The sequence below is a fragment of the Paroedura picta genome, chromosome 9 (assembly GCF_049243985.1).
Source record: "Paroedura picta isolate Pp20150507F chromosome 9, Ppicta_v3.0, whole genome shotgun sequence".
NCBI classification, from domain to species: Eukaryota; Metazoa; Chordata; class Lepidosauria; order Squamata; family Gekkonidae; genus Paroedura; species Paroedura picta.
Window position 1 is genome coordinate 720369 of NC_135377.1, and position 21603 is coordinate 741971.

The 21603-nt window shown below is 60.5% G+C and overlaps 1 protein-coding gene across 2 annotated transcripts; it reads right to left on the reverse strand.

Annotated features, from left to right (window-relative positions):
• Window positions 1-1743: 1743 nt before the first annotated feature.
• On the reverse strand, window positions 1744-21510 carry OPLAH (5-oxoprolinase, ATP-hydrolysing). 2 transcript variants are annotated; one of them, XM_077353479.1, is made up of 26 exons: window positions 21307-21510; window positions 20768-20959; window positions 19254-19362; window positions 16714-16837; window positions 14413-14608; window positions 13258-13423; window positions 13004-13142; window positions 12577-12644; window positions 12219-12472; window positions 11107-11219; window positions 10496-10666; window positions 10213-10350; window positions 9959-10097; window positions 8653-8765; window positions 8401-8552; window positions 8160-8320; window positions 7114-7215; window positions 6632-6806; window positions 6107-6291; window positions 4539-4685; window positions 4220-4354; window positions 3862-4011; window positions 3542-3699; window positions 3050-3210; window positions 2273-2370; window positions 1744-2148 (listed from the first exon to the last, which is right to left on the reverse strand). In XM_077353479.1, exons 1-26 carry the CDS (start codon window positions 21472-21474, stop codon window positions 1993-1995), a joined length of 3870 nt encoding a protein of 1289 aa, XP_077209594.1. In that variant the 5' UTR covers window positions 21475-21510; the 3' UTR covers window positions 1744-1992. The 2 variants fall into 2 exon arrangements, with proteins under 2 accessions (XP_077209594.1, XP_077209596.1); XM_077353481.1 differs by lacking the exon at window positions 3862-4011.
• Window positions 21511-21603: the final 93 nt, after the last annotated feature.

Sequence of the window (21603 nt, forward strand, 5' to 3'; positions counted from 1 at the left end):
TGGCTGATGCCCTTATGAGAAAAGCATTCGGGAAAAGATATGGAGTTCAGTTTGGCCAAAGTAACTTCCTGACAGATCTAGCAGAAAGGCTTAGTGCCTATTTTACATCAGTTTTTTCCCCCAGGTCAAAGGGTTTAGGCACATCTAGAGATGGCCGTAGCCAAAGGATAGTGTCTGGGTGGCAGGTTAACATGGATAGAGAGGTGGTCGAGAGGCATTTAGCTGCACTGGATGAGTTCAAATCCCCTGGGCTAGATGAAAGGCACCCGAAAGTGCTCAAAGAACTTTCCAGAAAACTTGCACAACCCTTGTCCATCATCTTTGGGACCTCTTTAAGGACTGGAGATGTCCCAGAGGACTGGAAAAGAGCAAACATTTGTTGGTGATCCATCTCTGGTTGATCCATCTGGTTGATTTTTAACCCATAAGAATGAGTGATGCAGGCAGTGTCCTAGAGCAGTGGTCCCCAACCACCGGGCTGTGGCTCCCTCCCCGCCCCCCCTCACAGCGAGAAACTTCCCAGGCCACAAGCTTCATTCTGCCGAAGGGGGGGGGGGGAGGCGAGGGAAGCACGGCCGCCAAAATGCCGGTGGTGAAAAGGCACTTATGCGGGAGGTCCACGTATGCGCGCTTGCGCCCAGTGGGGCTGCAAACGTGCACACGCGGCAGTTTTATGCATGTGCTGACCTGCCGCTCATGCACGTTTGTGCTCCTGGTGGGATGAAACGCGCGTGCGTGGCAGTTTCGCACGTGCGCGTTTACGGCTCCACCGGGCACAATCGCGCGTGCGCGGCAGGTCCGTGAAACTGCCTTGGATGCGCGTTTGCTACCCCATCGGGCGCAAACGTGCATACGCAGACCTGCAGCGGATGCGCATTTGCATCCTCCCCCCCTCACCGGTCCGCAACCCCAAAAAGGTTGCGGACAACTGTCCTAGAGGATGTTAGTAGCCTCTGTGTCCGGATCGGCAGATACAGCACGATCATCTGCGACCATTAGAATCATAGAGTTGGAAGGCGCCATACAGGCCATCTAGTCCAACCCCCTGCTCAACGCAGGATCAGCCCTAAGCATCCTAAAGCATCCAAGAAAAGTGTGTATCCAACCTTTGCTTGAAGACTGCCAGTGAGGGGGAGCTCACCACCTCCTTAGGCAGCCTATTCCACTGCTGAACTACTCTGACTGTGAAAAACTTTTTCCTGATATCTAGCCTATATCGTTGTACTTGAAGTTTAAACCCATTACTGCGTGTCCTCTCCTCTGCAGCCAACAGGAACAGCATCCAGCCCTCCTCCAAGTGACAACCTTTCAAATACCTAAAGAGGGCTATCATGTCCCCTCTCAGCCTCCTTTTCTCCTGGCTGAACATTCCCAAGTCCCTCAACCTATCTTCATAGGGTTTGGTCCCTTGGCCCCAGATCATCTTCGTCGCTCTCCTCTGTACCCTTTCAATTTTATCGACGTCCTTCTTGAAGTGAGGCCTCCAGAACTGCACACAGTACTCCAGGTGTGGTCTGACCAGTGCCGTATACAATGGGACTTTAACATCTTGTGATTTTGATGTGATGCCCCTGTTGATACAGCCCAAAATGGCATTTGCCTTTTTTACTGCTGCATCACACTGCCTGCTCATGTTTAGTTTACAATCCACAAGTACCCCAAGGTCTCGTTCACACACAGTGTTACCTAGAAGCGTATCCCCCATCCAGTAGGCATGCTTTTCATTTTTCTGACCCAGATGCAGAACTTTACACTTATCTTTATTAAACTTGGCAATCTTGTTCTCATTTGCCCATTTTTCCATTGTGTTCAGATCTCGTTGAACTCTGTCTCTATCTTCTGGAGTATTTGCCAGTCCTCCCAATTTGGTGTCATCTGCAAACTTAGTCCCTAGCCAGAGTAAACGGAGAGCAGACTCCTGCCCCGCCCACTGCCACAACCCCAAGTACATTTCTAACAACATGTAATCTCCCCCTGCCTGGGTGCGAGTCTTCAGGCCGTCTCCTGGGCCAGGCGATAGTCACAGACGCTGCCTCGCTCAGCAAAGGCCCTGCCTCTGGGGGGCATCTCTTGGCCCTCCTTGGCTGCGGCAGGCTGCGTGGGTGCTCCAAAGCCCCCTCCTCCGGGGGTCTGCAGGCGGAAGGTGTCCTGAGGGGAAAGGACAGGGCTGTGCTGTGCTGTGCAGCCACCTGGCTTGGCTGTGTGTGCATGGGGGGGGGGGCACTGTGGCCCCACGGGGGGTGGGAAAGAACTCAGTCGGCTGCAGCCTTACCCCTGGAAACACAGCAACAGAGGTCTTGCCACCCAGGTTGATGGTCCTGCCGTCCCGTCGAATCAAGAGGTTAAGCCCGGGAGAACCGGATTCCCCACCTGCCCAGGGAGGGAAAAGCAGGAGACGCTGAAGAGGACGAAGGGCAGACACCTCCAGCCAACCAGCAGGGAGGGAGAGACCCGGGTTCAAATCCCTGATCTGCCACAAAACCTGATTTTATTAACTTAGGCAGATTGTGAGTGGGTGTGCGGGAAGGGATGTGTCAGTGCTTGTCTCTTGGGGCCCTTCCTGGCATTCCCAGGGAATTGCTGATCACCACTGTGGGGTGGTCGGTGAATGTCCTCCTTTTGGTGGAGGGGGGATAACTTGCCTTGCCTACCTTGGAGGGTCCTTGTGAGGATAAAGTGCTGGAAGGTGAAATACCGTAATCTAGCCAGAGTTCCTTGGAGTAAGGGCAGGGTAACAATCCACAGGGGCTTTGCTCCTCTGCCCCCCCCTTTTCCCAGGAAAGCTTGGGCACGATCCCTTCTTCCCCACCAGGAAAAGTCAGTGCCAGGGCGGCAGGCCCCTTCCCCCCCCCCCCTTCCTTCGGGTCCAGTTATCACCCCAGCCCCCAGCGGCCAGGATGCACCCCCAGGCAGCCCCCCAGCCACAGTAGCCCCCTAGGCACTGCCCTGGTGGAGGGAAGCGGGTGTGGAGTCCCACAACACCCCAGTGCCCCCCCTGGACTCGTAGCCCCACTGCCCTCCACGCCAGGGCCAACGGAGGGTCCCTCACCGTGCAGGCCGTACGGCCGGAACGCTCTCCGCTCGCTCAGCACAGACAGGACCATCTGCTCCCGGAACTGCAGCTCCCGCCGGACGCTGTCCCCCCCTCGGAACTGCCCGGCACCCCCCGTGCCCCGGGCCACCTCAAAGCACCTCAAGATGACCGGATACCTTGCAGAAGGCAGGAAGCAGAGGGGGGGGCCCGGTTACCATCCACCCCTCCTCCTTCCAGCGCCACCTCTGACCAAGGGGAAGGGAAACGCAGCCACACTATCTGGGAAAGGGGGGTGGGTGGGGTGAAAGCGCTCCTGCCCTCCTTTCCCCCTGAGGCCAACGGGCTAAAGGCCCACTGGGGCAGTCAGCGGCCCACCCACCCCCACCCCAAACCCCTTTGCCCAGTTCTGAGAAAGAGCCAAAGGTGCCCCCACCCCGAGACCCAGCTCCACTCTGACGCCCAGCGGGGCCTCCCCCACAACCCTGGCCCACTCTGAGAGGCACGCACCGTTTCTCCAGGATCTCTGGGTCGGTGATGCGGGTGTTGGTCATGTGGGTGTGCACGCCACTCCTGCCGTGCCAGCCGGGCCCGGCCCCAGCCCCCCCGGCCACCGTCTCGTAGTAGCTCACGTGCTCGTTGCCGAAGGTGATGTTGTTCATGCAGCCCTGCAGGGAGGGAGGGAGGGAGGGAGGGGTGACCCCTTGCCTGCACCTCCAAGAGCAGGCCTTTATCTGCACGCGAGGAAGCCAGGCAGGAGCAACACAGGCTCACCTCTCCTGAGACCAAGTCTCCCCCCACCCCCTGGGGCCGCACAGGGCCAGCCTCACCTGAGAGGCAGCGCATGCCCCAAAGGCCCGGAGGATCACGTCCACCACCCGCTGGGAAGTCAGCACGTTGCCCCCCACGACAGCAGCGTCCGGGGATGGGTCAAGCAGGGAGCCTGGGGGGATGACAGCCCTCACTGGGGCCAGGCAGCCCTGCAGGAACAGGCAGAGGAAATGCCCAGCCCTGGCGGGGGAGGACGCCCCCAGCAGGCCCATGCAGGAGGCAGAGCCATGCCTTGTGTTGGGACTGCCCCCACCACCACACCCGAGGGGCTCCAGGATCCAGCACTGGCCCTCAGGCCTCCCTGCCGCTCCACCCCATATCAGCCCCCCCCCATCTCTGACCCACGGTGCCACTCACCTGGTTGAGGGGGATGTCTTGGCCCACCATGCAGCGCAGGCAGTAGATGAGGGCGGAGAGGGTGATGGCACGAGGGGCGTTGCAGTTCCCATGGACCTCGTGGCCAGAGCCAGTGAAATCAAACACGGCCTTGCCCTGGGGGGGTGGGGGGCGGCCAGAGGAGACTGAGATCTACAGCCCCTCTGCCTGCCTGCCCAGCCCCAAGCAAGAGGCCCCAAGCACCAGGCAGTCAGGGTGGGGGGCTGGGGTCTCCTCCCTCCCTCCCTCCCTCCCTCCTGTTGCCTTCTTGGCCCAGGGCTGCCAAGCTGCTACCACGCACCTCCTGGGGGTCGATGGACACCTTCAGCCGGATGGGGGAGCCGTCGTCCATGAAGTCCTCCGCCTCCACCAGTAGGGGGCGCCCTGGCTCTCCCCGGTCCCTGGCAAAGTCCCGCAGCATGTCCTGAACCGCCATTTCTGCATTGGCCTGGGGGTTGGGGGTTGGGGGTTGGGGAGGGGGGAGACAGAGAGGTGAGACCCTCAACACAGAGGGAGCTCTGCAGGGCAGCACCAACACCCCACCCCCAGATCCGGGAGGGGGGTTTGAGGAGGGGAGCCTGTGGCTTCAGGCCCAGGGGCAAGGCCCTCCCCGCTCTCAGCCTCCACTCACCCACAAGGCCCCACTTGCCCCCCAAGGAGGAGCCCCTCGTCCCAGTCCAGACAAGGCCCTGCGAAAAGCCCTGTCGCCCCGGCCCAGCCAGGCAAACGCAACCTGGCAGTGTGGGTGGGTGTGGGTCAGCCAGGGGGTGAGGGGTGAAGAGACAAATCCAGCACAGGCCTTTCTGAAGGTGGGTCCGGCAGCTCAGAATGACAGAGGCGGGCAAAACACCCTTTTCTGACTGGGAGCCCTGAGCTCAAACCTTCCGCGGCCTTCGAGGTCACAGCGCCCAGGAGCCCTGCCTCTCCCGGGGCCAACTCCCAAAGGCTGGGCCAGGGACGGCTCAAAAGGGACTGCCAGGACCACAGCTCCTTGTCGAGCTGCCGGGGGACACACACCTCTGGTAGAAGATCACAAACATCATTCAAGCACGGGGGCTAGCCGTGTGGGTACGAACGGCATTCAGGCCTACCTGAACCAAAAACATCCCCCAACACATCTCGTTGGCACTTTTGGGGTATATTTCAGCTTCCCAAAAGTGACCAGGATTTTTCAAGAGAAGCCCCCAAAAAACCCTGGGGGAAAAAGCCCTGAAAAAATACCAGATATATTTGGGAATTACCAGCATAACCGGGCTGCCCGGAAGAGCCCCAGTTGAGCCTGTGGGGAGAGCCCTCCCCACGGAACTGGCTCCTGGGTGGACTCTTTTTGGCTATCTGGGCTAAACTGGCAGATCACAAAAGACAAGAGCAAATCCGTCCCAGAGCAGAAGACATGCTCTGCATTGTGGCTGGACTCGATGACCCTAGAGATCCCTTCCAACTCTGCGGTTCTGATTGTCCATCTGACTCAGCGCTTGGCGTGACGAGGAGGACGGAGCTGGGAAGCCCTGCAGACCACCAAGAAGGCCCCGTGGAGAGCAGCCCACCCCTCAACACTGGAGCCCCTGCAGAGAAGGCAGCAGAGCAATGCCCACCACGGTGTGGGAGGCGGCCGTCCCAGCCCCTGGCCAAGAGCCTGTTCTGCTGAGTGATGGGGGGGGGGGGCTTCTCGGGCAGGCTGTTCCGCAAGGTGGGGGACCCCCCGGGCAGGGCACTCCCACCCTCTGAGGACTCCACTGCCGGAGCAAACCCTTGGCTGTCCTGTTCCAAGTGGGCAGCCAGGCTGATCAGCAGGGGAGCCTCTGGACGGAAGGCAAGGGGGCCGGGGACAGTCCAGAGTGCGTGAGTGAGCAGCCGGGCCCTCCTTACCTGGATGTGAGCCATGTACGCCTGCACCACCTCCAACCCATACTGGCCAATCAGCTCGTTCACCAAGTGGATCCCCTTCTGATTGGCTGCCACCTGAGCCCGCAGGTCAGACAGGTTATCATGGAGGCTCCGTGTGCCACTACTGCCAGGGGTCTGCCCGGGAGCCATCAGGGCCTTGGTGACCTCTGCAAGAGACGGGGCAGGGCTACTGAACGGCCTTCCGAGGCCAGAATCCAAGGGCCTGACCTCTCCTTGGTGGGGTGGTTAGACTTTTTACTCGCACTCCCCCAGACGGTCTCAGGGCAACGCACAGCATTAAAACCATTAGAGCCAATCAGGTAAAAACAACATTAAAATTTTCAAACAACAAATAGAGCACGTGAACGTTAGAAGATTAAGATGCTTGGCTGACACTGGGGCCACTAGAGAAGCCACCCAAACACGTGCAGGGACTGCCTGACTCTCTGCCTCCTCCACAGACCCCAAAGCCCCGTTCCGGCCCCCCCCCAGCCCCGGAGAGCGCACCCTCCTCCTGGAAGAGGCCTTTCTTGACCAGCTTGAAGGAAATGAAGACGGCGCCCTCTTCCTGCAGGGAGTGGGAGTGCGGGGGCATGGAGCCTGGCGTGATGCCACCTATGTCCGCGTGGTGCCCCCGGCTGGCCACAAAGAAGACGGGCCTCGGCTCTCCCGGCCAGAAGACCTGCAGTGGGACATGAAGGCCAAACATGGATTCTCATGCGCTGGGCACATGTGGCGCCAGAAGAGCGACCGGCCAAGTTCTGTGCGATGCACATCCCCCCGCTCCGACTGAGGGTGGCAGAGGGTTCTTGTGCCCTTAAGGAGAACCGGAGACACAGACCCATGGGCTGCCAGGCCTCGGTGAGAAATGCCAGCAACAGGCTAGGCCCATCCCCCACCCCAAATGTCACCCACATCTAGGGGTCTCTAGGCTGCTGCCCAGAGAATGGCTTCCGGCTGGGCCCCTCCTTGGCCACACACCAACTCACCGGAGTGATAACGGTCAGGTCAGGCAGGTGGCTGCCCCCTGCACACGGATGGTTGCTCAGGATCACGTCCCCCTCCTGGAGGTCAGAGCCCAGGTTCCGGATCTGGAAGGGCAGCAACGGGGAGGAGAAGGATGGGATGTGAGACTGCAGCAAGGGCCTCTGGCCCCCAGCCCCAAAGGGCACTCCCCATCCAGACTCCCGTGTGCCAGGGGAGGGGCACACAACAGGACATGTGCCCTCCGAGCACACGCTTCCATCCCTCAAGCCAGTGAGCCAAGCCCCACCTCCCCCCTTGCCCCAGGGCTGCCCCACGACTCCCCCCTGCAGGCCCCGGCTCAATGGGAGATATCCCGAGGCCCTTATTCGTTTATTTTTATTTCCCGCCACTCCCAAGAAGTGGCTCCTGGCGGGTTACAATAATAGCCCATCAACATTGTTGTTGTTAGGTGCGAAGTCGTGACCCCATGGACAATGATCCTCCAGGCCTTCCTGCCCTCTACCATTCCCCGGAGTCCATTTAAGTTTGCATCAATGTTAAAATCCCAGTAAAACCCCACTAAAAGCATTAGTTACAGGACATAAAACATGATGGTGCAACTCATCTACCCATCCCCCTAACATAAGGCCCCACAGGGGAGGCGAGAGGGAGCCATAACCAGGGCCATAGAATCATAGAATCACAGAGTTGGAAGGGGCCATAGCGGCCATCTAGTCCAACCCCCTGCCAAACGCAGGATCAGCCCAAAGCATCCTAAAGCATCCAAGGAAAGTGTGCATCCAACTCTATGATTCTATGATTCTATGATTAACACCTATGGCCCTGGTTATGGCTCCCTCTCGCGACAGGTGGTCCCTCAGATATGTGGGTCCCAGACCGCAAAGGACCTTGAACCAGGGACTATTCCTCACCCCACCACACTTACCATGGGGCAGAGATGGGGGCCCCTCTGGAGGTCTGAGACAGGGCAGGTCCCTCTCCCCGTGGGGAGAAGCTGGAGATCCAGTCAGTGATGAACTGAGGGTGCCCAGCTGGCCAGGCTCCTTACCTGAAACTGCACAGTCTCCTGCATGGCGCCCAGGTGGACCGGGATGTGAGGGGCATTGGACACCAGCCCGCCCTCTGGCCCAAAGAGGGCACAGGAGAAGTCCAGCCGCTCCTTGATGTTGGTGGAGATGGCCGTGCGCTGCAGGATCCGTCCCATCTGCTCTGTGAGGGGGAAGCCAGACCAGCGGGTGACCTCCCTGGCCGGGCGACCTGCTTTGCCCAGCCTCGAGCCCCACACTCACCCGCGATGCTCATGAAGCGGTGGGAGAAGATGGACAGCTGGATGGGGTCTCGCTGGGGGCCGATGGGTTGCACTGCCCCAGAGCCCACTGTGATGCAGATGTCCCCGAGGCGGGTCACGGCCGCTGTGCAGTCTGGCTCAACCAGGATGGTGCTGGAGTGACAGGACAGGTGGGCATCACCCCTGCAGCAGAGCCCCCCCCCCGCCCTCCTCAGAAGAGCAGCTGAAGCCAGAAGCGGCCCTGGCCCCTCACCTGCTCTGGCCAATCAGGATGCTGGGGCCTGGGATGCAGTGGCCCCAGGTGAGCTCCTCCAGCAGGTAGATCCTGGTTGCCTGGTAGCCCCCCTCGAAATAGCAGCGTGTCACCTGCAAAGACAGGTGAATTTCCTGCATTCTGCAGGGGATTGGACAAGGTGACCCTGGAGGGCCCTTCCGACTCCAGGATTTAAACACAATCCCGGGGGTGGGTCATCTCTGGCACCTGCCACTACAGGAGGCAAAAGGGAGAGATGAGATAGATTCGCAGAGGAGAGAGCGGCCCGTCAGTGGCTATGAGCCGTGGTGATTAAAGGGAGCCTCCATGGCCAGAGACAGTGAGCCTGTGTGCCAGGAGGCAGCCCCAAGGGAAGCCCCCAGGTTCCAGCCCACTTCTTGGCCCTCCAGGAGGAATGTGAGCTCTCCCTTCCAAGAGCCGACTTGGCCCTTAGAAACGAGGGGTGGAAAACTGTCCTGTCTGCCTCGCTCAACCAGAACAAGGGGCTGAAATCCCAGTGTCCGAACCAGGGCCCCGGCCTGGTGGAATGAGCTCCTGGGAGAGCCGAGGGCCCCGGCGGAACTTCCCCAGGTCCACAGGGCCTGTCAAACGCAGCTCTCCCGCCAGGCCCAAGGGGGAGTCCAGGACACTCAGAGCTCCCCCCCCCCCCGAACAAGCCAGGTCCTCAGCTAACCCTGTAGTGGCCCCTGGAGGGCGGGGGCGGGGGGCCCTATTTATCGCCACTACGGGGGCGTTTCATCTGGCTTTATTCTTCTTTTGAGGGGATTTTATTGTGGGCGTTATATGTTGTTACGTGACACGAGCCACTGTTGGGAGTGACAGGCTACAAATCAAATCAATCAATCAATAACCATTAATAATAATAAAGGAATATAAAAGAAAGGGAAAAGACTATAAAATAAATACAAATTTAGACAAGATGAAAGGGGAAAGGCTCTCCTTCCAACAGGGAAGACAATTTTTTTTTTTTAAACCTGCAGCGTGACATTTAGAAAGCACATCATGTGCACTGTCACAATATTATCTTGGCATAACGAAATTCGATTTAATTTTTTTTTAATTGAAAAAGGGTGTGTGGGGCTTGTGTGTGGGCCTGGGGGGGGGCAGAAGCAAGGGAAGCTGCCCAGTGGAAGCCCCCCCCAGGCCATGGCTTGTGGGGAACCCCCTCCCCGAGAGACCCCAGAGCCACGAGAAGCCCCCTCAGTGCCATGGCTGCCCTGGGGAGGGAGAAGGGGGGCAGCCAGGGGCCCCTTCCCAATGGCCGAGCAAGAGGGCCGCCCCTCACCTTCTCCACCCGGGGGGGCACTTGGCTGGCAGCGACTGGCTCCTCCCGGCCCAGCCCGGCTGTGGCCGTTCCCCTCACCCGGATGTCATCTACCAGGATGGCCCGGCCAGGAATGGTAAAGCCAAACTCCTCTGAGTACCTGGGGGAGCAGCGGCAAGAGAGACGTTAGTGTGGAGCACCCCCCATCCCTCCCTCCCTCCCACCCCCCTGCAGCAAGAAGGGAGGGGAGGGGAGGGGAGGGGAGGGGCACTCACCGGGCCAGGAAGGAAGCGCCAAAGTCCCCGGAGCGGCAGGAGGCGGGAGTGGCCGGGTAGCCCTTAGCTGAGCACATCAGTGCGCAGTCCGTCCGCTCGTAACGCAGGTGGAGGAAGGCCTCTGTGCCGATCCGGGCCCTGTGGGGACAGGTGGGAGAGGGTAGAGGCGGGGCCGCCATCCGGGCCCTGTCCCGGCCTCCCCAGCGCTTCCAGGCCCCGTGGGCTGCAGGGGACCCAGCCTACCCCCTTCCCCAGACACCCGGCAGGTGCACCCCACCCCTACCTGGAGAAGCCCTGGCCTTCCAGAGCCTGCACACACTCCTGCTTCAGGGCACCTATGCGCTCGTCCAGCCGGGCAAAGGCCTCTGGGGCGTAGGCCAGGGCACAGGGCTCCTGCGCTTCGTGCACAACGTCGGCCAGAGCCAGCCCGTAGGCCGACAGGATCCCGCTATACCTGTGCCAAGGAGGAGGGCAGAGGGGGCACGTGAGGCCCGGCCGCCCAGACCACTCCCCACTCCTCCTCAAGCAGAGCCACCGTGCTTCTAGTACCCCCCCTCCCAAAAAAGCAGCACACCCACACGCAGCTGCCCTCTGGGTCCCTCCGCCTGGGCACTCTTAATGTGGGTGGGGGGGGGACTCTGGCTGGCCTCCACAGGGGGGGGGGTGGCACTGAGGATAAAGGCAGCTGGCCTCCCACAAGCAGGACCCAGCGGATCACAACCCAGGTTTGAGACCCTCGAGTTGGGTCAGGCTTAGCCACGCAGAAGGCGCAGGGGCTTAGCCTGGGGAATGCCCAGCAAGCAGTGCCCTCGAGGTGGCATCTCGGATCAATTCTCAGGCAGAGGGACACCCCCTTACTCCCTCCTGCCTGCCCCCCCCCCCGCAGCCACGTACTTGTGGATGAAGACTTTGCCCATGCCCAGGGTCCGCGCGATGGCACAGGCGTGCTGCCCCCCGGCACCCCCAAAACAGGCCAGGATGTGTCGTGAAGTGTCGTGACCCCGCGCCTGCCGACACAGGGAGGGGGACCGTCACGGGCAGAACGAGGTGGGCCCTCCCTCCACCCACCCGCGTGGGACTGGGTCCTCGCCATGGCTAGCCCGTAGCGGCCTCCCACGCAGAGTGCCTCAGCCCAGAGCCCCCGGCCTCTGCAAGGGCTGTAAGCGGAGAAAGAAAGCGACGGTCACATCGGAGGCTGCCTGGAAGGAAACCGGGGGGTGGGGGGAAGCCTTCTGTTCCCCCACAAGGGAGGCCTGGCAGCCAAAGGGAAGGGCAGCCCTGCCTGCTTCCCACCAAGGCCACGATCCATGCCATGCAGGACACCCGCCACAGCACGGGACTGGGAAGGGGCCGACTGCAGTCAGCCGGCCGGGGGACGTCCTCCTTCTGGCTCCTTCCGGCCTGCATCCAGCCGGAGATCTACGAGGGCCTCATTTAGGGCTGCGGGTCATTTTCAGCAGTTATCGCGGGCCGCTTGAGAACCGGCCCTTAGAAACTGCAGCAGTCAAATAAACCCTGAAGCCTCTGAGAAACCTTTGAGGCCAACAGACTGGTCCCCCTCCCGCCCCTCCTGGCTCCTTCCTGCCCCCACCCCCCCACCCCGTTTCCAAATGCCCAGGCTCTGCTGCAGAGGTGTCCCTGCACTTGGCTGGAGAAGAGCGGCCTGAGGGGTCCCTGCAGCCGGATTCAGGCCAACTGCAGACCTCGGAAGCCACCCGTCCATCCCGCGAGCAGCCAGCAGGCCAAAGGGGTCAGCCTGGGGAAGACACAGAGCTCACAATCCGTTGGGGCACTCTGACGGGTCTCAGGTGGAGAAGACCCGTCCTGCAACCTGCTCCTAAGAACCAGGAAGGGCCGGGGCCAGGCGGGCCTCCCAGACACCAGGTTCAACCTCCTCTCCCACTAGGCCAGCTGTCAGGGGGGAGAGCTGGGAGGAGGCCCCCCACTTCGGACGCTTCTTCCCGCAGCGCTCCGGCCTGCCAGAGACGAGAGCCCAGGATTCCCACCTGGGTCAAGGCCCGGATCGGCCGGCACATGGCTTCGTTGGCCACCCGGACAAAGCCCATGGCGACCTCCTCCACGCTGAGGGCAGCCCCAGGCCCGAGGGAGGCACAGATGCTGGCGGTGAGCTCTCGGAAGGCCTGCAGAGTGGAGTCCCGGCAGAGCGGCTGGTCCTCGTGGGGGCCGAAGATGCACGGGAAATATTCGGGTAGGAGCCGTCCCAGGCACAGGTTGGCGTCCGTCACGGTCAGGGGCCCTCCTGAAAAGAAGGAGGGTTTGGGAGGTCCTTGGCACGCAAACACACAGGCGCACAAACACACAGACACACCCTGCACGTTCAGCCCCTCCTGCAAGCTGCCTCACCTTTCCGGTAGCATGCGGGGCCAGGATGGGCCCCTGCTGACTCGGGGCCGACCACAAAGAGCCCAGACCTGCAGGGCGGAAAGACGGAGGCCGCTGGCTGCCGGGGCAACAGGAGAAGGCCAAGGCACGGAGCGGGGCACCCAGAAGGGGCAGGAGCCTTGGCAGGGGCCACCAAGGAAGGGGAGGGCTAGAGGGCGGGGCATGATGGAGGCGGGGCCCAGGAGGGACCTCGGGAGGAGGCCAGGCTGGCTCCTCCTCTGATTTGTGCCCGGGATCCTCTGGGGGGCAGGGCAGTGCCAGCAGTCACACGTGGGCAAGGAAAAAGAGCTGAGGGCCAGAGGCGGTGCAGGGAGAGGGCCAGCTTGGCAGGACGGAAGGGGTGGGGCACCAACACAGCGCGAGGGGGAGGGAGGGAAGCCAGGCCCACCGGAAGAAGAGCTGGGAGCCGCCCCCTGCGGCCACCGTGTTGATGTCCAGCTGCGGGGCCTGGATGCGGATGCCGGCCGTGGTGGCCTCAAAGACGTGTTCGTACTCCCCCGCATAGCGGCTCACGTCCGTGGAGGTGCCTGCAGAGATCGGGTGAGCGGTGCGGCTGGGGAGGGGGCCAGGGTCCTTGGCCCTGCTCCCTTTCCCCCTTACAGGCCGGTTCGGCCCCCCTCCCCTCGCACAACCCCCGCTCACCGCCCATGTCGAAGCCAATGACAGGCTGGCCGCCCTCCTGCCGGTAGGTGGTGACCGCGTAGCCCACGACTCCGCCGGCGGGGCCCGAGAGGATGGCGCGAGAGCCACTGAAGGAGTCCATGGGGGTGAGGCCACCGTCCGAGCGCATGAACAGGACAGGCACGCCCTGCGGGGGGGGGGGCAATCACAAGTTTCAGGACGAGGCCCCCAGCCCCACAGCCCAGGCCCCACTGGAGAAGCTGGGTGCCTCTCCCCTCGCAAGGCGCTCCTCCTGCCAGGGGCCCTCAAGAAGTCCCTGTCCAAGATGGAGGCAGGCTGAAACCAGCAGCATGCTGCGGCCTCCCTCCCTCCCTCTCCCCCATGGGTGCCGCCTCCGTCTGCCTAGGTCAGGCTGGTCTCCTCGGGGGGTCAGTGGCTCTCCTTCTTGGGTCTCAGGCAGAAGAAGGCCTTTCCTGGAGTGGCTGCCAGGGATGGCCCCCGGGACCTCCGTCACCCCTGCCCCACCAGCAGCACAAGTGCACAGCAGACACCTGCACCCAGCCCCGGCCTCTGGGAGGCGCTGGAGAGGAGAGGCTGAGGGCCCAACAGCCCCGCCTTCCTGCAGCTCTCCTGGGGACGCGCCAGGGGCCAGGGGCCAGGCCCAAGGGGCAGCCCCCTGAAACAGCCCTTCAAGGCAAGGGGAGATGTCACAGCACCCCTCATAGCCCTGAGCGCCACAGCGAGGGGGGGGCCTACAGGGCTCGGCTGGGCTCTGGGACACCCAGGTTCGAGCCCCATCCTGCCCTGGAAACTTAGCCACACCCACTTTGCAAGGTTGCAAGGAAGGCCAAGCGGAGAAGAGATGCATGATGGGAGGAGGCTGCTAATGAATGGAACCCACCAGCCACTCCCAAGGCCTCCGTCGCTGGGAGGGCCACTAGGGCCAGCCCTGCACCAACCAGTAGGGAGGGCCAGCCTCCGTGGCCACCAGCAACCAACCCCAGCAACCAACTTTTCACCTGCCAGGGACTTCAACAGCACAACGGTCCTGCAAAGCAGGCACATAAAGAGAGCCACAGAAGCATACAAGCTGAAGAAGAAGGGGTCTGTTCTAGCTGGGCCACTTCCAGGAAAGCCCACCGCTCCCCCTCCAGAGGAGACCCCCCCCCTTCTCACCTGGAGCTGGGAAGCAAAGCCAGCCCGAAACCCTTCCAGGTAGCGGCTGATGCACGGCGTGAGGTAGGCGTCTGCACAGGCGGTGTAGCCCCGGGGCACGGCCCGCACCATGGGCATCACCTCGGAGGAGAGTGACACCTGCCGGAAGCCCAGTTCCCGGGCCAGGGACCCCACCTCTCGCTCGTGGTGCGGCCACCTGTCGAGGAGGGGCGGGTCTCAGTGGGGCCAGGCGAGCTCTGCCCCACAGAGAAGAAGCAGGGAGCAGCCCTCCTTAGAGAGCGCCCCCCCAGCAGAGGCCCTTTGGGGGGAGGGGCAGCAAAGAAAAGACCCAGCGCAGCCACTGGCCTCCCGGACTGCTAAGCCCTCAGGATCAGGACTGCGTTTGCCGGAAGAAAAAGCCCCCGCACTCCCCTCTGTGGACCCTCCAAGCAGCCCCGGGGGGAGGGGGAGCAGGAGAGTGGCACATGCCCCCCCCCCATCTCCCCCTGCTGGGCCGGATGTCCTTCCACCAGCCAAAGGGACTCACTTGGCCGCCACCTTCCTTCTCAGGACTGGCCCTGCGGGTGGGGAACATGGGGGGGAGGGGGGGAGAATGGGTGTTGGCAGGCAGAGGGAGTCAGGCGTGGCACTCCCGTAGGTGGGGGGAATCCCCCCCCAAGAGGACTTGTTCAGGCCTGCAGCAAGATCCCAGGACTCTCTTGGAGCCTTAGAAGACCAGAGTTTAGCCCCGGGGGAGCAAAAGAGAGTCTTGTGGCACTCCAAGAGCAGCGTGTGAAGCACATGTGTACGTGTGTGGTGTGCGTACTAGAAATGTATTTCACTTATTCTCTTTGTGTCCCGCTTTTTTTAGCAGACTTCAGGTGAACGCAAGAACACCAGACCCTGGAGAGGTGTTTTCTAAAGAGACAGGCATTGGCGGGCAGCTATACTGGGGGGCCTCCAGATGCCTCCCCTAGCCCTGCTCCCAAGGGGGCCTTGGCTCCATCTTCCAAGGAAGCAGGCAGGCAACTGAGCAGGGAGTCCAGGACTGCCAGAAGGAGGGCCAGAGTGGACAGCTGCCGCTTCTCCTGAGCTGCAGGCCCAAGGGAAAATCCGCCACCCCACTCTGCATCCTTCTCTCTCCTCCCTGCAGCCACCAGAAGGAAAGACAGCTGGCCACAGAGGAGAGCAACCCCTCCCCCCCCCCACACACACACACGTGGCCACCTGGGAGCGGAGGAAGGCACGCTGGCCACAGTGGAGGGCTGACCACCTGCCGCTTAGGCAGCCTCATGCTCACAGCCTAAGCCGCTGGGGGTGGGGGGGGCCTTGGCAGACAGGCTGCTGGACTCTTGACCCTTGGCAGGGTGGCCCCTTCAGGAAGCCCTGCTCAGCAGAGCAGCAGAGGAACAGTGCCAGTGCCCCCCACGCCTCACTTGAGGGGACTCTTGGCCACAAGGGCCAGACCAAATTGGACAGGCCAGTTTCAGAGGGGTGGGGCCCAAATTCCCTGCAGTTGAAAAACAAAGCCCAGAGGGGCTTGGGCTTCTGCAGGCTGAGCACCGTCCACAAGGCTGCCCCCACAACACTCCGCCTGCCCCTGCAGCGCCTGGGAGGAGCTCGCCTGCTGGCCCCGCTTTATTCCTGCTTGAAGAAACCACCCCACCCCCCTCGAGACTTTCACAATAGACTGTCCTCCCGCGGAATCCCAGGCACGTCTGCTTCCAACCCCCCCTCCCCCCCCCCAGTTCCAGGCCAGGCCTGCTGTGGGAGTTGGCCCCTCTGGCTATGCAGGTGCCAATGGGTTTTTTTGGAGAGCCCCAGGCATGGCTCTGCTGGAGCCGCTTCACAGGCGGCAGCTAATCCAAATCCTGGCTCTGAGACGGCCTCTTGCATAACTGAGATTTGCAACATCTCCCTGGGCAGGCCAGGCGTGGCAAGGAGCAGCCCAGGGCCTCAGCGCAGGGCGGGGTGTCATGGTCCTGGCTGGGGAGGGGCTCAGCCCCTAGGCGGGGAGGGGAGGAGCAAGGGCTTCTGCTGGTGTTTCTTGCATTCACGTTCAACTATGGCTATAGCTCTTAGTTAGGAGGGATGGGCAGGGCCAAGGAAGCCAGAGTATAAAATTAATAGGCCCCTCCTGTGCCGGCAGGCCAGAGGCAGGACCCGCCCCTCTGCACACCCAGACGCCAGGCCCCCCCTCTGCACGGGCCTCACAGCCTCAGGAGCTGCACAGGAGCCGCCTGGCTGGGCCTGGCAGTCGCCCTCCCCTTGGCCCGCAAGCTCAGTGAGCCTCCTTTGCTGCGCACCAGGCAAGGAACTCACGCGTAGGAGTGCAGGAGTACCACAGCCAGGCTGCAGACCCCCTTGGCCAACAGCGCCTTCAATGGCCCCCGCAGAGCCTCCAGGTCCACAGGTCGCTGCACCACCAAGGAGTCGCCCGTCACACCTGGGGGGAAAGCAAAACCAAGCACATGTTGTCAACGGGAACTGGACAACCCCCAGCCGCTCCCAGGAGCCCAAAGCCAGCCCACCACAGTCTGACCACCCTGATCCGAGCCCTCCTCCCGCCAGGCGGGACTGCAGGAAGCAGCTTTGCCCATGCACAGCCTGCCTGGAGTGCTAGTCACACCCCCCTCGGTTGCATCCAGGCTAGATTACTATAGCACACTCCATGCAAGACTGCCCTTGAAGGCAGTCTGGAGCCCAGCGGCTGGGAGACTAGGAGGGTCCTTACTGCAGTGTGTGCTCCCAGGTGCCCACCGGGTTCAGGGCTGGTTTTGGCCAGAAAGGCCCCAGCTTCAACCCAGAGCACCTGAAGCCCAGGCCCCATGCCTGTAGCAGCCTGCTTGGACTGGCTGGGACCCACAGGAGAGCTCTCCAGCCCCCAGGCCCCCACGGCCTGACAATTCCATCCCTTGGAAGTGAAACTGGCCCCATCACAAACATCCTATCAGAGTCCAGTGAAAATATTTTGTTTTTGGAATCTCTTCAAATGGGATTGAAACGGGGGTGGGAATTCTGCCACTGTTTATGTCCTGGTGCTGCTCTAAGTTTCTTTTATTATTACATGGCTGGTCTAATTAAGGGGGAGACCAAGGAGGACACATAGGTGCGTCTCACTCTTGACTGACAGAAACCAAAGCGTGGAAATATTTGCTATAACAACCCCCTAAAAGGGTCACCAAAGTCCTGTGAGATTTCAGTAGCAATACATCTCTTAAAATGCCAGCAAATTTGGAAAACTCAACAGTGGCCACCGGATTGGAAAAGGTCAGTTTACATTCCAGTCCCAAAGAAGGGCAATGCCAAAGAATGTTCAAACTACCGCACCATTGCACTCATTTCTCATGCTAGAAAAGTTATGCTTAAAATCCTCCAAGCTAGGCTCCAGCAATATGTGGACCGAGAACTTCCAGAAGTACAGTCAGGATTTTGAAGAGGCAGAGGAACTAGAGATCAAATTGCCAACATACGCTGGATCATGGAGAAAGCTAGGGAGTTCCAGAAAAACATCTACTTCTGTTCCATTGACAATGCTAAAGCCTTTGATTGTGTGGAGCACAACAAATTGTGGCAAGTTCTTAAAGAGATGGGAATACCAGAGCATCTCATCTGTCTCTTGAGAAACCTCTATACAAGTGAAGAAGCTACAGTGAGAACCAGGCATGGAATCACTGATTGGTTCAAAATTGAGAAAGGAGTTCAGCAAGGCTGTATACTGTCGCCTTGCCTATTTAACTTGTATGCGGAGCACGTCATGAGAAAGGCAGGGTTAGATGAGTCACAAATTGGGATCAAGATTGCAGGGAGAAATATCAACAACCTCAGATATGCAGATGATACCACTCTAATGGCAGAAAGTGAAGAGGAACTAAAGAGCCTGTTGATGCGGGTGAAGGAGGAGAGTGCAAAAGTTGGCTTGAAACTCAACATCAAGAAAACAAAGATCATGGCATCCAGCTCTCTCAATTCCTGGCAAATAGATGGGGAAGAAATTGAGGCAGTGACAGATTTTATTTTCCTGGGCTCCAAGATCACTGCTCCAAGATGGGGACTGCAGCAAAGAAATTAAAAGACGCTTGCTCCTGGGGAGGAAAGCTATGGCAAATCTAGACAGCATCCTAAAAAGCAGAGACATCACCCTGCCAACAAAAGTGCGTCTAGTCAAGGCTATGATCTTCCCAGTTGCAATGTATGGCTGTGAAAGTTGGACCATAAGGAAGGCGGAGCGTCAAAGAATTGAGGCTTTTGAACTCTGATGCTGGAGAAGACTCTTGCGAGTCCCTTGGACTGCAAGGCAAACAGACCGGTCAGTCCTAGAGGAGATCAGCCCTGACTGCTCTTTAGAAGGCCAGATCCTGAAGATGAAACTTAAATACTTTGGCCACCTCATGAGAAGGAAGGACTCCCTGGAGAAGAGCCTAATGCTGGGAGCGATCGAGGGCAAAAGAAGAAGGGGACGACAGAGAATGAGGTGGCTGGATGGAATCACTGAAGCAGTAGATGCAAAATTAAATGCACTCCGGGGAATGGTGGAGGACAGGAAGGCTTGGAGGATCATTGTCCATGGGGTCATGATGGGTCGGACACAACTTCGCACCTAACATCTCTTAAAGCTACAGAGATTGTTTCAAACATCTGCATCTGCTAGCTTTTTTAAAAATTCTGATTTTTCTACAAACTTGGGTGTTCCCTTGAGTTTGCAGCAAAGCTGCCCTTGTTTTCCTTGGCCCCACTATGCGCATTTTCGGATCCACCAGTTTGGAATTAGATGACAATTGTATTTCAACTTATTATAAATTTACTATGTCCATTTTGCTAGAAAAGCAGTGTAGAAACACAGCCCCTAAAGGCATGGTTACCTGTGACTGGCTGGGTATTGCCAGATAGCTGACATCCTTCCTGATAGAGAACTACACGCTCATCCACTTCCACCACGGCTTCATACAGCACCTCTGGCATGGACACAGCCTGGAAAGGAGCAGAGGGAAGACCCAGGGCAGAAGGGGACATCCGGGGTAGTCAGCACCTGACAGTAAGGGAGAGCAGGAACCCTCCCCACAGGCCACACAACAGAGAGGCCAAGGACGCTTCAGGCCCAGGTTTGGGAATGAGAACTTAAGATCGCTCCCGCAAATGGAAAAACCCATGTCTACTCCAAGTTGTGCAAACCATGAGCAAGCCCAATCCTTTTTACCGCAGGCCAGGCTGGTAAAAGGCGTTCGGTGGAAACAGTCAGTTAAGTTTTCACAGTCAGAGTAGTTCAGCAGCGGAATAGGCTGCCTAAGGAGGTGGTGAGCTCCCCCTCACTGGCAGTCTTCAAGCAAAGGTTGGATGCACACTTTTCTTGGATGCTTTAGGATGCTTAGGGCTGATCCTGCGTTGAGCAGGGGGTTGGACTAGATGGCCTGTGTGGCCCCTTCCAACTCTAGGATTCTATGAAACGAATCCCTCAGGTGCTGCAGGGCTTGCAGCTCCCACAAGCAGCGTCATGCTGCCTCAAGTCTGCAATGGAAGCAGCAGCTTTCATACATTGCTGGAGGGCCCGAAGCACCTCACAACAGGCTGAAGGGCAGCTGCAGATGCTTCCGTGGGCATGTATGGAGGGGGGAGGGGCTTGGGAAGTGTGGGAGTCCTCACGGGAGCCAGCCACTGGCCCCCAACTCCACGGGCCTTGCATGGAGTGACTGCAGAGGAGTCTTTGTACTCGGACAACCTGGAGGACGGACGGAGGAAGCATCATCCGCTTGCAACAGCTTCCTTAAGATTTCCACCTGGGGCCAGTCTCAGGATTGCCAGAGTCCCACCTGGTGTGGGAAGTGCTGGTCTCCCCCTGCTGGCCAATCTGAGAAAAGCAGGCTGACAAAAATGTATTAAGCACATTCTTGGAGAATACTTCTCAGCAGGGACTGGCCTGAACACGTTGAGTCGCAGGATCCCTCTGAGAACCAGGAAGGAGAGGGCTGCAGCCCAGACCTGCTGAGCTCCCTGGACTTTGGCCCAATCCTGTCAGGCAGCCAAGTATTCCCTGCGGGAGGCACCTCTGCTGACCCAAGCCTTGCCCCGGCCTCAGGGGAACTGCAGTGGGGCACTTGAGGGCCACTTTGGTGGCTAAGGAAGAAAAGCCTGCCCCGCTCAGAGCCAGCATGGGTCAAATGGGGCGCCCGTGGCCGTGTGGGAGTGGGTGGGATGCTGGGGCAGGGGGAGCCACAAACCACCCAGCACATGCAGACGAAGCTGAGCGGGCCCAAGAGATAGAGGAAGGGTCAGCGCCTGAATTCCAAGGAGGCAGTAGCCAGGTTCTCTCGGGGACATCTGTGTACCCAGTGGCCTGGAATGCCCCACCGGGTGGGGTGGGGGGGCTCCGTGCACTGACCAGGTCAAAGATCTTGGGTCGGGCCTGAGTGCCCACGTAGAGCAGGTCCCGGAAGCCCCGGGTGATGAGCAGGGCCAGGCGCTCCCCCTTCCTCTCCAGCAAGGCGTTGGTGGCCACGGTGGTGCCCATCCGGATCCACTCGATGCAGGACGTATCCAAGGGCCGGTCCTTCGGGAATGGGGTGCCACATTCCTGGGGGGGGGAGCCAGGACCCTCAGAAGCTGTGAGCCTCCCTGCCCAGCCCAACCGCTGCCCTGGAGATGCTGGCGGACGTCCAGGAGCAGATGGGGGTCAGGGAGGGTGCCCTTGCCGCCCACTTGGCAATGCTCTCCCCGAGGGCTCTCCGGCTCAGCGCCAGGCCCGGAGGGACCCCCGACCGCCGCCCCGGGCCAACAGCGTGTGCCCCCAAAGTCCCTCCGCGCAGCTTTCTCGACGTTTCTCCTCTGCCACCCGCGCAGGGCCAGGTCAAACAGGCGCGCGAGCGGCTTCACCGGCGGGCCCGATCCTGATCCTGGCTCTCCGCGCGGCCGCCGGCTCACCTGCTGCAGGAGGCGGCGGATGCCCTCGGTGGGCGCGTCGCGGTAGTTGGCCGGGTCCTCGGAGAGCAGCTTCAGCACGCGGACGCGCCCTCCCGGGCACCGGGCGAAGACGTCGGTGAAGGTGCCGCCGCGGTCGATGGCGAACTGGAAGCGCCCCGGGGCAGGCATCGCTGGATGGGACGGGACGCACCACTCCGGCGCCCGCTCCTGCTCCGACTCCCGCCGCGGAGCCAGCCCGGCGAGGCCCCGCCCCCGAGGGGGAGGGGCTCACCGGCCGGGCCCGCCCCCTCTGCTCGG

Excerpts from the sequence above, each read along its gene's own strand:
- OPLAH (XM_077353479.1), bottom strand. The coding sequence starts at position 21,474 with ATGCCTGCCCCGGGGCGCTTCCAGTTCGCCATCGACCGCGGCGGCACC. Across the intron at positions 10,351-10,495 it reads GAAGGCCAGGGCTTCTCCAG|GGCCCGGATCGGCACAGAGG; the intron begins GTAGGGGTGGGG and ends CTGTCCCCACAG. Across the intron at positions 3,700-3,861 it reads GGGCATGCGCTGCCTCTCAG|GGCTGCATGAACAACATCAC; the intron begins GTGAGGCTGGCC and ends CCCTCCCTGCAG.